The sequence below is a fragment of the Arvicola amphibius genome, chromosome 10, assembly GCF_903992535.2.
Source record: "Arvicola amphibius chromosome 10, mArvAmp1.2, whole genome shotgun sequence".
Taxonomy (NCBI): Eukaryota; Metazoa; Chordata; class Mammalia; order Rodentia; family Cricetidae; genus Arvicola; species Arvicola amphibius.
This window is the reverse complement of record NC_052056.1, coordinates 111,478,042-111,493,377: the sequence shown is the minus strand read 5'-3', so window position 1 is coordinate 111,493,377 and position 15,336 is coordinate 111,478,042. Positions and strand designations below refer to the sequence as shown.

The following is a 15,336-nucleotide window of genomic DNA, read 5'->3' as shown; positions in this document are numbered from 1 at the left end:
GGTGGTGGTGCACAACTTTTAATCTCAGCACTAGGGAGGCAGGCAGATCTCTGAGTTTGAGGCCAGCCTGGTCTACATAGTGAGTTCCAGGCCAGCCAGAACAACATGGTTGAGACTGCCTAAAATAGTAATAATGTAACGAGGCACTAAGATAAGCACCCAACCTCAGATAAGAGTCAAAAGAGTTGGGAATTCATGGTCATTCTGGAACACATAGCAAGCTCAAAGCCAGCCTAGGCTGACAGCAACCTGTCTCAGAAAAAAATTAAAAAATATTTAACCTTAAACCAGGTAGTGGTGGTGCACGCCTTTAATCCCTGTACTTGGGAGGTAGAGGTAGGTGAATCTCTGAGTTCAAGGCCAGCCTGGTCTACAAAGAGTTCCAAGACAGCCAGGACTATTACACAGAGAAACCCTATCTCAAAAAACCCAACTATATATATTACCTTTAAAGCCTTTAAATTCTCAGATGATTCTGGGCTCTTCCTCTTTAAGAGGCTAGTGTGCCATTGTTCTCAGTGGGATCCCTGGGGCACCCAGAAGCTCTCCAGAATGCACCAGAAACAAATTCTTAGGCACACCCCAAAACTGCAGAATCTGACTGAAAGGGTAGGGTCCGACCACCTGAGTTTTAGAAACTCCTCTATGTGACTCTGATGCTCTGAAGCACTGCTTCTCAAAATAAGCGACCCAGGGATACCTCTGGCAATAGGGCTAGAATACAAATTTTGGTCCAGTAAGTCTAGGATGGACCAGAGATTCTGCATGTGGGACAAAGATACTGATGCTATTGGTGCTGGTGCTACTGCTGACAGTCCACAGGCCACTTTGAAGTAGCAAAGGTCTAAAGGGAACAGTCACTCTCCATATAGATTTTAGTCCTAAGACCATGCCCTCTCCTTTAACATCTACCTTTTCTTAAGAGCAAACGTAGATTAAGGAAAAGTGAGTTTCAAGGGGAAAGTTCCCCGACTGAAACTTGTTTAAGAAAGAGTCCTGTGCTGCCAAAGCTGGTCTCAAACTTGCTAAGTAGCGGAGGATGGTCTTGAACTTCTGATCCTTCTACCTCTACCTTCCTAGTGCTGGGATGAGACAATCTGCACCACTATGCCCAGTTTATGTGGCATAAGGAATCAAACCCAAGGCACCCGACCAACTGGGCGACAGCACTGGCAGTTTGCCAGGCCCTGGTTCTTCTTAACCTCATATCCCTGCCCCCATCTCTCCAGCCTACAGGCCCCAAAGACAATTCCCAAGGTGCCCCATCTCCCCAGTACACCCAACCCTCCAACCTCATCTTAAAGTCAGAAGCTAGGTCAGTCCACTGTCAACTTCTTTACTCTCTACCTATGCCTGACACACTTGCCTCCGGACTCCCTCAGCCTGGGACTCGGGACCCGGATCAGGGTGTGGGCAGATCTGGCGCCCCTACACAAGACACAACACAAGCTTAGGAACGGGATCTGCTCATCCTTTATCTCCTGTGGGGTCAGCGTCCCTCCAGGGCCCGATCTCGGGCGATAACGGCCTCTTCAAACTTGATCATGAGTGTGGTCCCCTTGTGCCAGTGCGCTGTAACCTTGGCAGGGAAGCCACTGTGTGTGAGCACAGCCTCCACAATGCCCGCCGTGAAGCTGGCACAGTTGAGTGTGCTGTTCTCCTTCGGCACCGAGATGTAGGTGTTAATGAGCGGCTCCCTCTCAATGATGTAGAAAGTGCGGGCGTCGTCATTGGCCTGCTCCAGCTTGTCGGCCTCCTTGCCGAAGAGTGCCTTCCACACTGCGCCCTTGACGAACAACAGCGCACCCAGCACTTTGGTCTCGCGCCGGGCACCCTTTTCCCGGGCTACCAGGGCATCCAGGACGCGGGCGCCCACCTGGCGGCCTAGGGCAGCCAGGCGTGCCTGAAGCTCGGCCACAGAGAATACGCGGCTCTGACAGTGCTGCACCAGCTCGGAGAACAGAAGGGCAAAGGCGCTCAGGCTCACCTCGGTGCGTGGCCGCACCAGTGCGCGCTCCAGCAGCGCCGATTTCCCGCGCGTGAAACGAGCTTCCATACCGCCGCCCTGCAGGGAGACCAAAAGTCAGGGTGATGGATGGAGGAGGCCTGGCACCAAGCGCCAGAGGGAGAACCTGGAGAGGCTCTAGGATACCCACACAACCCAGCTGCACCAGCATTGGGCACTACAGCGCCAAACAGATAAGAAGGAAACCCGACATTCAAACTCGTGGTAAACCGCACCCCATAAGCTTTAGCAAGCAAAGCATAAACAGTGGAGGAGAGCTCTATAATCTTGCCAGCCAGTGGGAAACGAAGACAGATGAGAAGTAGAGACGATGCAGAGATGACTCAGCACTTCCGAGCATGTCCTGCTCTTGTAAGCACTTGAGTTCAGAGTTTAGTTCCCAGCACTCACTTCAGGTGGCTCACAACCACCTGTAACCCTAGCTCCAGGGAGAATCGGTGCCTCTGGCCTCTGCTGGCACTGCGCTCACATGCACAAACCCACACTCAGACACACATGCATATGCATAATGAAAAATGAAAAATTAAAAAGAAATCTTTAAAGGGGATTAACTGGGAGCAACGGAAACGACCGGAAAGCTGGAGACCCAAGAGATTTCTTATTCATGAAAAGCACTTGCAGCTGGGGACACAACTCAGCTGGTACAGAGCTCACCTAGTATGCATGAAATCCTAGGTCCAATACCCAGCACTGTATAAAGCCAGGTACAGTGACACACTTCTGCAATCCCAGGATTCAGGAGGTGGAGGCAGAGGCAGGAGGATCAGGTGTCAGAGGTCATCATCCACTACATATGGAGTCTGAGACCAACCTGGGCTATATGAGACCTTGTCTCAAAGGTGGGGGGGGGGGGAGGCTGAGCAGTTAAGAATATTTGTTGCTTTGTAGAAGGGCTGGGTTTGAATCCCGGCACCCACATGGTGAATCATGTGGACCTTCTGTAACTGATTCCAGGAGCTATTCTGCTGTTGAAGGCACCAGGCGTGTGTGTGTGCGTGTGTGTGTGTGCAGACAGAACTCCCATATACACAAAACAAGCTTCAAACAGATAGTCTTCCTAAAGAACTATCACCAGGACTGGCAAGATGGCTCAGGAGTAAAGACACTTGCCTGATAACCCAGGTTTAGCCCCCAGAACTCACATAGTAGGTGAGAACTCACTCTCAAAAGCTGTCCTCTTACCCCCATGCACGCTCACAAACACACAAACATGCACTGAATAAAAGCGTAACTTTCAAGAAGTTAGCACATGGCAGGAGAATGGCTGAAACTGAAGGTGGCATAAAGATGACATATGGCACTGGGTGCGGAGGCACACACCTGTAACCCCAGCACTCAGGCAGTACCTGAGGCAGTATGACGCTAAAACAGGTCAGCCCGAGTGAGTTCCAGGGCTACCTAGGCCACAGTGAGACCCTGCAAGATGGTTCTCCTTCACTACCTAGATTTAGAATCACCATGAAAACACACCTCTGGATTTCCAGGTAAGTTTAACTCAGGGAAGATCCACTCTGAATGTGGACATCGCCGAATAAAAAGGATGAAGTCACCTGAGCGCGTCACTCATCTCTGCTTTCTGTCGGGGGGGGGGGGGGGGGGGGAAGGTGCAAGGCGACCAGCTGCCTCAGGCCCCTGCCATGTCTTGTGGATGGTCGCATAAAGAGACCTGTCCTTCTTTTAGTCGCTTCTGTCAGAGATCTGACCACAGCAACAACGAGAAAGGCTCTAATACACCCTGCCTTTAAAGCGGACGGCTGAGGAACGGTGAGGAGACAGAGGACAGTCAGCTATGTTTTCCCTAGCTGGCGGGTGCTCCAGCCCAGACTACCCTGGAGACCTTCCTGCTCAACCCCTCCAGGAAAGCAAGTGACTGACAGAAAGAGGGTGAGTCAGGGCCAAGCCAGGAGAGTGTGTAGAAAATCCCCAGCCCTATATCCGGGGCGGGGGGCGGCACAGAAGGTGTCTATGTGTCTCCACGTTGACCCTTAACTATAGATTTCCCATTGGGAGGTCGCATCGCACAAACTCTCTAGAAGGCTGCACGGATGGTGGGGAAACTAGTGGAGGAGCCAGAAGGAGGCGCTGGGAGCCTCGGGGCCTCCCGTGCCTTCAGTGGGGGGGGGGGGGGGGGCAGCAGTGAATGGAGACTCCGCCGAGGAGCTGGACCCCGGCGCGTCTCCAGGTGAAACCTTCGTCACTTCTGGGGGGATGGACCGGAGCCGGAGGCCCGCCCTTACAAAGCACATCCTAGGGACCCGGTCCTGGGAGATCAGGACGGACCATCCTGCCACCCAGCTGGGGAGCAGACAGTGCAGAGCGCGCCACAAGGCTGTTCCGCTGAGCTTTTCAAGGGCCGGGACCCCAAAACCCGCATTACCTCCCAAAACCCAAAACAGACTCACCCGGGAACGCTTGCTCGGGACGCACAGAGAAAAGACGAGCCCCTTGCGTGCAGTAGAGTGTTAGGCCGGGAAAGGTCTGAACCGGAACCGGGCTGCCGTAGGTTCAGCGGAACTTCTTGACGGCGTCGTAAAAAAAAAAAAAAAAAAAAAAGCCCGAGTGCGCAGGCGCATGTGGGCTAAACTGAGCTCACGGAGGGGCGGGGTGATGCGGTGACAAAGAAGGGTCGCTAGGGGGCGCGCGCGTCCTTCCCAGGCCAGCGGCCCAGACTTCCAGCCTGCTCTGGACTAGGAGAGCCAGCTTGGCCTTTGAGCAGGAGCACAGACATGCCCTGGGGTACATGTTTTCTTATGACTATCGTGAAGTGTAGGTGTGACGTATTTTCTCGCGGTTTACCCAGACGTGTGATGAAGGACACTATGGATGAAGGACACTTTAATCCGGGGATGTTTTTCCATCTTCCACGAAAGGTGTGGCTCCAATGCTTTAGTAACAGTGGTAGGGTTACATGTATTTATTTGTTGTGTATTTCTATGGGTCAGGAGTGAAAGTGGTAGGACAACTTGCAGAAATGGATTCTCCTCATCCATCAGGATCAAACCCAGGCCATCATCCTGAGCAGCAGGCGGTTTTACCTGCGGAGCCCTCTGACCACTAATATTTCCTCTTTGTCTGTGTCTCGTGTGCCCACCTTCCTGTGAGGAGAGGCCAGAGGTTGACACTGAGTGGATATCTCTATTGCTCTGGGACTTATTTTTAAGACAGGGTCTATCTTACTGAACCTGGGGTAACCATTTCTGCTAGCTGGCAGCATCTCAGGAAATCCTATCTGCCCTACAAACACATCTCTGGCAGCTGTTCTGGGGTCATAGGTGTGCACCAACACCCCCATCTTCCTCTCTCTCTCTCTCTCTCTCTCTCTCTCTCTCTCTCTCTCTCTCTCTCTCTCTCTCTGGAACTGGGAATCAAACTCAAGTCTTCATGCTTGTACTTTACCCATGGAGACTCCTCCCCAGCCCCTTAATCGTTTTTGTGCTGTTCATTGGTTGGTTGTTGGTTGTTTGAACGAGCCTTGCTATGTAGCCCACGCTGGCCACAAAATCAAGATGCCTTGGCATCCTGGACACTGGGATGACATGTGTGCCCAGCTCTTCCTGTGTTTAGCTGACCTTGATAAGAGGAAATGCAAAAGGCAGAAAGAACGTAGGTCACTTTTTCCTGAAGTCCATTCATATCTCCAACAGGCATATGACAGCTGCATGATGAATTGATTTATTTTACAGTGCTGGAAGTGAAACCTAGGGCCCCACACATGCTAAGCAAGTGCTTTCCAGCCGCACCATGTCCTGGCACCACATCTTCAATTAAAACATCCTAGCAGCCACATTTGAAATGGTATAAAACAGTAACCGGAATTGTTTGGTTTTTCTGTGCTAAGTGTGGGACTCAGGGCCACACATGTGCTGAGCAAGTGTTCTACTGATAGGCGGCATCCTCAACTCTAAGCTCATTTTAATATTGTGTGTGTGGTGTGCTTGTGTGTGTGCGTGCTCATGCATGCAGAAATGTGCATGTAACCAGGCATAGGGGAGCACACACCCTTAATAATTACCAGCATTCAATAGGCGGAGAGGCAGGTAGATTTCTATGAGTTGAGGGCAGCCTGATCTACACAGGGAGTTCCGGACCAGTCAGGGCTAGCTACATAATGAGATCCTGTCTCAAATGGGAAGAGGAGAAGGAAGAGGAGGAGGCCCTGTGCCTGTGGAGGCTAGAGGTCAACCTTGGGTGTTTAGACCAGGCTGGCATCAAACACAGAGCTCTGATTGCCTCTGCCTCCTGATTGCTGGGATTAAGGGCATGCAGCACCACACCTGGCTTTGGTTTCCTTTTTGAAACAGAGTCTCTGGCTGGGACTTAGAGTTCCCCAATTCAGCCAGGGTGGCTGACCATGAGCCCCATGGATCCCCCTGGCTCTGTCTCCTCAGCACTGGGATTACAGTTGTGCACCAACATATGTGACCTTTCACATGGGTTCTGGCAATGAGGTGAGCTCTCTAAAGAATTATTATTCCTGGAGGGACCCTTGTACTGGTGGGTGCTCCTCTAGGACCCTGGATTAGGTACAGACCACACCCAAACACCAATTTCCAAGCACAAATCAAACACAAAGAGATCCTTTATTAAGTAAGGTGAAAAGACCAGGTGACTGAATCTTAATCAAGCAGAAACAGCAGCAAACAGCTTTGCAAGCATTACTTTCAAGAGAAGTTTGTGCCTGGCGGTGGTGGCACACGCCTTTAATCCCAGCACTCGGGAGGCAGAGGCAGGCAGATCTCTGTGAGTGTGAGACCAGCCTGGTCTACAAGAGCTAGCTCCTGGACAGGCTCTAAAGCTGCAGAGAAACCCTGTCTCGAAAAAAAACAAGAGAGAGAGAGAGAGAGAGAGAGGAGAGAGAGAGAGAGAGGAGAGAGAGAGAGAGAGAGAGAGGTTTGTGTTTGAATGAGGCAGGATGTGTTGTTGAGTTCTGATTGGGTACTTAGTAATACCCAATAATAGTCAAAATAATAATTTTGATCGCTGGACCTTGATGCTTTGATAGCTGGACCTTGGTGATCAGCCTCAGGAATGAGTCAGTGGCCAAATAAGAGAACAGACATTGAGGGCTAGCTTCAGGGGTGTAATCTAATGGCTTAGGGGAGAGGGAAAAACCTGCAGATACCATGTTTGCCATGCTCGGGCCTGCTAAAGCCCTCCAATCCCCTGACCTGTTGGGACCAATGGGAGTCCTGGCCTTCAGCTGCTCTTCCCTGTCTAGAGCCTTCTAATTGAAGTTGCTAAAAGCTGTGCTTTGCCTAGAGGATCAGAGGATGGGATTTTCACCTGTTGGCCATTGACTGCAAGGATATTTAAGCCTCCATGGTGCTATTAAAGAAGGGATTTTGGTACCAGTGTTGGAAGGTCTGTGTGTCGGTCTGTCTCTGCGTGTGTATTCTCAACCTCCAGCCCCTTGCCCGAAGCTCGCAAACTGGGGTCTAGCGCATAGAGCACAGACGGGGGCTGCGGTGCACGACACTGACCCAAAATACTATTTTTTAAATGTTTTGCTACAATTTGAGAACTAGAGAAAAGGCTCAGTTGCTAAGAGTGAAGGGGGCTCTTTTCTAGACCCCAATTAGGCACAAACCACACCCAGATACCTGTTTTCACACAGAGCTCCTTCAAGCAGGGAAGAAAAGTTAAAGTGGCTGCTTTCTGTCAGGCAGGAAAACAGCAGCCAGTGGCCTTGTGGGTGTCATTCTTAAGAGAAAAGGGGAATTCTGTGTTAGAATGGGCTAGGATGCCGTGATAAAAAAGATAGAGGATGAGGGAGAAGGGGAAGGGGACAAGGGAAAGGGAGAAGGGTATTCGTCTCAGAGGGACAAAGGACTGACTGCCTCTGCATAGAAGGGAGACAGACACGGCACACAGGCAAATGGTTTATATAGGTAAAGGGGGAAATTCCTTGTTAGGATGAGGTGTTCAGTTTTAATTTGGTGAGCCAAAGGGGGCTTCTGATTTCTGGACTTTGGAAGTGGCCAAATAAGGGAATAGACCTTGGTGGATAGCTTTAGGAATGAAATCTCATGGTTTTTAGCAAGGCAGAGGGGACAGGGAGAAGGACAAGACCTGCCAGAGCCACATGCTCAAGTGGGCTAGTGTCCCTTCAGAGAGTACTAGTTGCTCTTGCAGAGGACCACGGTTCAAAACGCCAGCACCCACATGGTGGTTCGCAACCATTCCAGGGATTCAGCGATGTCTTCTGACCTCTACGAGCATGAGGCATGCATGTGGTACATATATACATGCATGAGGCATGCATGTGGTACATATATACATGCAGTCATATATGCACTCGAAGCGCCCATACCATAAAATGGACAAATCTAATTTTTAATTTTTAATAGATTTATTACATTTTTATTAATTTCATGTGCATGTGTGTATGCTTGCATGTGTGTGCGCCATAGCATGAGTAGAGGTCAGAGGACAACTTTTGTGAGCCATTTGTCTTCTTCCACCATTTGAATCCTTGGGGCTGACAGCCCCAATACTGCTTTTAATTAGTATAATACCTCCCATATTGTCCTGGTGGGCTTTTGTTAATTTGAGAAAATGCCTCCAGCATCTGGGAGGTAGAGGCAAGAGCATCAGGAGTTCAAGATCATCCTTGGCTTCACAGGTCAATCTTGGAAGTAAATGAATATTAATATTTTTTTCATTTGCCCAATTTCTATCAGTGAACATTTCTACTGGTCTAAAATCAAACAAATAATAAAACAACAAAAACAGTAATATAACTGAGTATGGTGCTGAATGCACCAGCTCCTGTGGTGTAATGGTTAACGCTCTGGACTCTGTATCCAGCGATCTGAGTTCATATATTGGTGGAACCTGTTCCTTGAGGAAAAGACCTGGTCAGTCGTTCTCGTCAACTGAGACCATGAAACCCAGTGTAAACAGGCTGCCCGTGCATGCTTCAGCACTGCAAGGGGTGTGTTTCACTTTCTTTTCAAGGTGCTGCATGCCTATAACCGCCGCACACTAGAGGCTGTGAACGAAGGAATTGGACCTTATATGGACCCTTCTGCAAGACTGAACCACCTCTTAGAGATTCGGTGATGGTGGAGAGGCTGGAATGTTGCAGGTCCAGAACCTAACTACAATGTATGCTTGGTTCTCATTGTCTGACCTTTTGGAATGTATCTACTAGCAGAACACTAGGAGGTAATATCTGAGACCGGTAGCAGCGATTTCTCCGCTTTGTTGCCTGCCTAGTTAATGCTTCTGCCATTGTATTTGACAAGCATTTTGCATCCGCCACTATCTAATAACCCCCCAAATTTTATATATATATCAAATTTATATCCTGATATATATCTCAGGATGGTTTTGAACTTACAGCAATCCTCCTGCCTCTGCCCTATCAACACAACTCTCACTTCAATAGTGATAAGAGATAGTTTATTCTGGAGGTAAATTATCAATGGCTGTGGCCCAGGGAACACAGATTTATGTCACCCCTAAATTCTATGCTATGCTGTGATTAAAAAGTCTATGAAGTCTTCCTAGCGCCAGAACAAAAGGAAATCAACACACTCGGGCGGGAAGAGCTGACCCAAATGAAATCGTTAGGGCAATTTATTCGACTTTAAAATGAAAAGCCCATGGCGGGCAAACTGTAGGTGAGGGCAAGGCAAGCAAGGTGCCCAGAGGAGAACGAAGACAATAAGCTGCCATGGAGATTAATCACACTTGACGGGGACTTGGAGCTTTAGAAAAAAAAGACTAAGGAAGCCCAAGCCAATTCGTTACGGAGCTTAAAACCGTACTCAGATAGGGGCCATCATCCGAAAAGAAGGGAAAAGAAAGAAAAGAAAAGAAAAGAAAGAAAAGAAAAGAAAAGAAAAGAAAAGAGAAAAGGGGCGAGGGGTGGTGCTTATAGGCTGAGCTAAACCTAATTAGCCCAATCTGTACTGAGGAAGGAGAATTACATCATCTGAAACTGAAGCCGCCTCCCAACGGGTGGTCCTTACCAGGACCCTGACCCACCCCATTGCATTAACCCTTTGGGGAGGAGATAAGGGCCCTGGAGAAGACTATCGCCACAGCAGATCAAGAAGCCGGCGGCCTTGGGTAGCGCAAGGTTCCAGAAAAGGATCTCGGAGGCGAAGTGGGGCCCCGGATGCTTCTCCCGATAAAGCAACGACAGACACTCTTGTGGAATGGGGTAGAAGTCAAGAGTCCTACCCCACTATGCATGCACCAGGACCCGGGTTTGTAGGGATGGGGTTGGGCGGTACTGCACGCCAGCCAGGAAGGGGATTGTGCAGAATACGTGGGAGATCCCTCTGCCTGTATGCTCTGAGAGGCTGAGCCGGGCTGCTCCAGGACTGGTGCCTCAAGACCTCCCGGTCAACTCCCCCACCACACTCCGCCCCAAGAACAATCCAAAGCAGATAGAGTGAGATCCACAGAGAAAGGAAGAGGCCGATGCGGGAAGAGCTGGGTCTCACCGAAACTGCACCGGGCTGTTTGCAAGCGCTTTGAGTCATTAAAAGGGTACCATGCGGGCTCAAGTACGGGGAGGGGCGGAAAATGCACACCCAGGCTGTGCGGGAGAGCAACCGCAAGGGGGCGCGCATGTCTACCCGACTCAGCAGCCTATCTGAAATCTACCCTGAGCATTTTTCTATTTTGAATTAGCTACTTAATGACATTTTCATACGTATCTAGTTTGGGTTGACTCTTCCCGCAACTCTCCGCTCTTCCATCTTCCTGGCCCCCAATCCCAATAGGACCCTACCGCCCCAGTATCCTTTCTACTTTCTTTCAACATATGTGTGTGTATGTTCTGTGTATACATACATATACATATACATATGCATGTGTGTATGAAGTTAGACTCCACATTTAAGAGGCAACATATAGTCTTTGTCTTTCTCAGTCTGGCTGATTTCACTTAACACAATGATTTCCAGTTCCATCCATCTTCCTGCAGATTTAATTTTTCTTTTGTGCTGAATAAATTCCATCGTGTATATGTGCACCACATCTTCATGGCCATCAGTTGATGGACAGCTATGCTGTTTCCATTTCCTGGCTATTGTGAACAGAGCAGCAATAAGCTCTGTTACATCATCCATTGCACGGATGAGCAAAGTGTCTCTGTGGTAGGATGTAGATTCCTGTGGGTATTTTTAAATTTTATTTTTATTTTAGTATTTGTATGTGCATGTGCTGTGGTATGCATGTGCAGGTCAGAAGTGGCTCTCTTGTCCCATTGTGTGGATCCCAGGGATGGAACTCGGGTAAGACGATGCCAAGTACCTTTTACATTCTGAGTCAGCTCACTACCCACCCAAACTCATCTTTTATAGCCAGAGCTGGCCTTGGACTCATGATCCTCCCACATCAGCCCCCCCAAGTGATGGACTTACAGTTCAGCTGCATCATGCCTGGCTTACAGCAATGAGTGTTCTGTTCCATCCCCAAATCCAAGCCCTAAATCTAGTCTCCCCACCAGTCCTGAACTTCTGCCCACAGACAACCCAGTAACAGCTCGAGGGCCGTTATCATTGCTCTTGGCATTTATCTTCATGACTTCATAAAATACAAGCACAGAAATTAATGGGTGCATTTGTGTGCACACTCTGAACCCACAAGGTGACACAGCCAAGCACACTAGGAATGGCACGCAACGTAGTACATCCCCAGACTGGACATTGCTCACCACTGCGATGACACACACAAAGTAGCCAGATGCACACGTACACACTCAAGCTAATGGGGAGGCATATCCCACATATCACCTACACCCACACGCACAATGACACACTTTGGGGGCTTCACAGGGACAACTATCCATCAGGACATGCCTATTCTCATATATGTCAGGCCATACATGACCTCTTTATGTGGCCCATAAAGAGTAACACATGCTGTGACTTCCATGTACTCTTTCCCCCGTAACACCTTCTCCTTGGATACATGGAAACTCCATATGCCACAAAATGTCCCCTTACGTGCACACTCTTCAACAGTCATTCCGCCAGACGGATAATTTTCTCTACGAGGATGAATGGCAGACTCACACTCAAGCCGGGTACCCCATTTGCCATCTTCACTAGCAGGTGTAATCCCAAGTCCTTCCAGGTATGGCTGTGATGTCCTCTTATTTACTTAGAAGTGGGCGCTGTCAGAGAGGAGAAAGCTGAGGTCAGGCAGACCGGCACTAGGTCTGGAACTCCACCCCAATGCACCTCCCTAGCCCCGGCTTACGAGCGAGTGCTTTCTTCTCTAGCTCCTGAAGGGTTTTCTTGATGTCAGTTATATCTGGTGGGAGGAGAGGAGACAGGCAAATCTGGGGTAGGGTTGCAAATAAAGCCCTAATATCATTAGCAGTTTTCAGTTTGAGTGAAGCAGATTCGGATATTGGTTCGCGGTAGTGAAATGATGTGTGTGCGATTTGTGCATGTGTATATGTTCACAGTATTTGCACTTGTGTGTGCAAATATGTGAAGAAGTCAGAAGCTGGCACAAACTAGCTGTTTTCCTTTATGACTATCTACCTTATTTTTGGAAACATGGTCTCTCACTGAACCTGGGGATTTGGCTAGACTGGTTGACCAGTAAGCCACATATATCTGCCTATCTCTACCACCACCACCCTTGCCCAACTGCTGGGGTTACAGAGCTGTGCCACCATGCCCAGTTCTTACGTGAGTCCTGGGGATCTAAACTCAGGTCCTCATGATGTAGCTTACTGGCTGTGTCACCTTCACAGCCCCACCAGTGTTCTAAGTGCCCAAACAAAGAGAGCAGGCCTGTGAAGGAATACCCGCTGACACCGTCTTCAGCTTGTCATTTCCACTCTGCACTTTGCTCGAGACTGTAGCAATGTTACTCTTGGCCTCCTGGATGCCCGTCTGGACAGCTTTCCAATGATTGTTTTGCTGATCCTGGCACTGCAGCACCAGGCTTGAAACTAAGGGCACAGAGTTTGAGATGTTCAGATGGCCGCCCGTCTCCTGTCCCACCAGCACCACTGTGGGCCTCCTCTGCACCTCCCACTCACCATTCAGAAGCTCCGCTCTCAAGCTCCACAACTCCCTGGACATTTCAGAATCTGTTTAGGAGAGGATAGAAAAGCTTTTAAGACCCCATCCTCCTTTTAGCCTTCTTGGAAATGGAGTTGGGGGAAGAGAGAGGTAGCAGAGGAAATTCCACAATCCCACCCCTCTCCCAGCTCCCAAGATCACTTGCTTTTGACCAGGACCAAGGTCGACAGGATGATGCAAAACGAAAAGATGAGAGCGAGAAGGATATACAAGATCATGATGGTTCTGTGCAACCAGGGGGGGATCTGGGGTGTGTCCGATAATGGCCTGACCTGGGCTGGGACAGAAACACAGGGCATGTGAATTGCAGAGCCCAGCCCCACCAGCCAGGCCATCATTACTGTCTGTAACATCTATCATCAGCACCGAGGACCACCGAGGACATCCCCAGTCAGTGAGCATCAGTACTACTACCTTGTATTCCTTATATTGTGACCCTCACATTCCTCTCAACAAATTCTGTCACCCAAAGACGAAAAGCACAGCCAACAGCACTGCCTGAAGCATTTCCAGAAACCCTGCTTCCATCGTCTCAGCTATAAAGCTACTCCCACCAGACTACATAACAGTAGTGTGTGTGTGTGTGTGTGTGTGTGTGTGTGTGTGTGTGTGTGTGTGTGTCAGGGACCATTGGGTATCCTCTGTCACTCTCTACCTATTTCTTTGAGGCAGAGACTATCTTGTTTATTCAGCACAACCCTCTTGTCTCCACCCCTTGGTGCTGGGGTTACAGGCATGCACGGGACACTTGGTTTATTCTGTGGGTACTGGAATCTGAACTCTGGCCCTTATCCTTGTGCAGCATCACTTTTAACCACTGAGTTATCCACCTCCCCAGTCCCTCCCCAGTCTAGTTAGTTAGTTAGTTAGTTAGTTAGTTAGTTAGTTAGTTAGTTAAGGTTTCCCATATCCCAGGCGAGCCTCCAACTCTGTGTAGCCTACAATGACCTTTAATTTCTGCTTTGAGCTCCCAAATGTTAGAATAATAGGTGTGCACCCACGCCCAGTTTATACAGAACTGGGGATTGAACCCAGGGCATTGTGCATGCTGGGCAGGTTGTCTCCAACTGAACCACAACCACAACTGCATCGCCATCTTTAATGCCACCAACCCCACACTCTCCAGCACTCACCCCTCCGCATACTCCTTAAGGTTAGGGTGGGGGTGGGCAAGCCGGTATCTGCTCACCTTGTTTCTTGGGTGCTGATTGATGGAGTTTGAGCTCTTCCTTGTTTCTGAAGGCCAAGGTTATATTCTCATAGTCAGGATGGTGAGTGCCTGTATATGATTTGATGAGAGAGACGCTGAGACTCATCCAGATATTTGGGGAGTTGGTGGGGAAGCTCAATCTAGGGGATTATACTAAAGCAGGCATGAAGGACCAAAATCAGCTTTGTGACTAAGCAGTGCAGATGTTGTGAGCCCCTCAAAGAAAGGAGCTCCTCTGTCCTGACCGCTCTTACCTCAGGCTTCTTCATTTCCCCTCCCCATCCCAAGTGTCCTGACCTTCATTATGGCCTGGCTTCCTCCGGTTCTTATCCTGGGAGGCTGATGCCTGCATTCTGCTTGGTTGATTGAAATAGATTACCACAGCCTTGAGCCCTGGACCTCCCAAGTGTCCACATATCCCCACCTACCGGAAGGCGTCAAGACAGATGAGGAAATCTGAGGGTGGAGGAGAGGGAAGAAGGCTTCATCTCCTCTTTTCAGGGATCCACACCAGATCTCCTGCTCAGAGGCATCTCCAGTTTCCACAACACTCTAAACGACTCCTTTAGAGTGACAGAAGTCTCGTGGATGGCCAAGAAGGGATCCTAGTTGTTAGGACAGAAGAGAGATTTTGAGGAAGCCAGAGAGTCTGGGTGGAAGACACACACATGGTTTTTTGTTTGTTTGTTTTGGTTTTTGGTTTTTCGAGATAGGGGTTTTCTGTGGCTTTGGAGCCTGTCCTGGAACTAGCTCTTGTAGATCAGGCTGGTCTTGAACTCACAGAGATCCGCCTGCCTCTGCCTCCCAAGTGCTGGGATTAAAGGCGTGCGCCACCACCGCCCGGAAGACACACACATGGAACATGGAACAGACAGATGGAATGGGCCTGACTGCATCTCCCTGACTTTTGTGGGGGCGGGCAGAGGACAACCCCAGCTTTTGATCCTCAGGCAATGGCACCTTGTGTTTAAGGCAGCATCTCTCAGTAGCCTGGAGCTCACCAAGTACGCAAGGCTAGCTGGGCAACAAGCCCTAAGGCT

At 49.5% G+C, this 15,336-nt stretch overlaps 2 protein-coding genes across 2 annotated transcripts; both read right to left on the bottom strand.

Moving 5' to 3' along the window:
- Nucleotides 1–1,450: 1,450 nt before the first annotated feature.
- On the bottom strand, nt 1,451–4,563 carry Trappc5 (trafficking protein particle complex subunit 5). Its single transcript, XM_038345533.2, has 2 exons — nt 4,429–4,563; nt 1,451–2,065 (listed from the first exon to the last, which is right to left on the bottom strand). Exon 2 carries the CDS (start codon nt 2,054–2,056, stop codon nt 1,490–1,492), a length of 567 nt encoding a protein of 188 aa, XP_038201461.1. The 5' UTR covers nt 2,057–2,065; nt 4,429–4,563; the 3' UTR covers nt 1,451–1,489.
- Nucleotides 4,564–12,141: 7,578 nt separating this feature from the next.
- Nucleotides 12,142–14,660, bottom strand: Mcemp1 (mast cell expressed membrane protein 1). The gene is made up of 6 exons (XM_038346804.1): nt 14,594–14,660; nt 14,276–14,365; nt 13,232–13,363; nt 13,044–13,094; nt 12,807–12,953; nt 12,142–12,301 (listed from the first exon to the last, which is right to left on the bottom strand). Exons 1-6 carry the CDS (start codon nt 14,646–14,648, stop codon nt 12,201–12,203), a joined length of 576 nt encoding a protein of 191 aa, XP_038202732.1. The 5' UTR covers nt 14,649–14,660; the 3' UTR covers nt 12,142–12,200.
- Between the last annotated feature and the right edge of the window lie 676 nt (nt 14,661–15,336).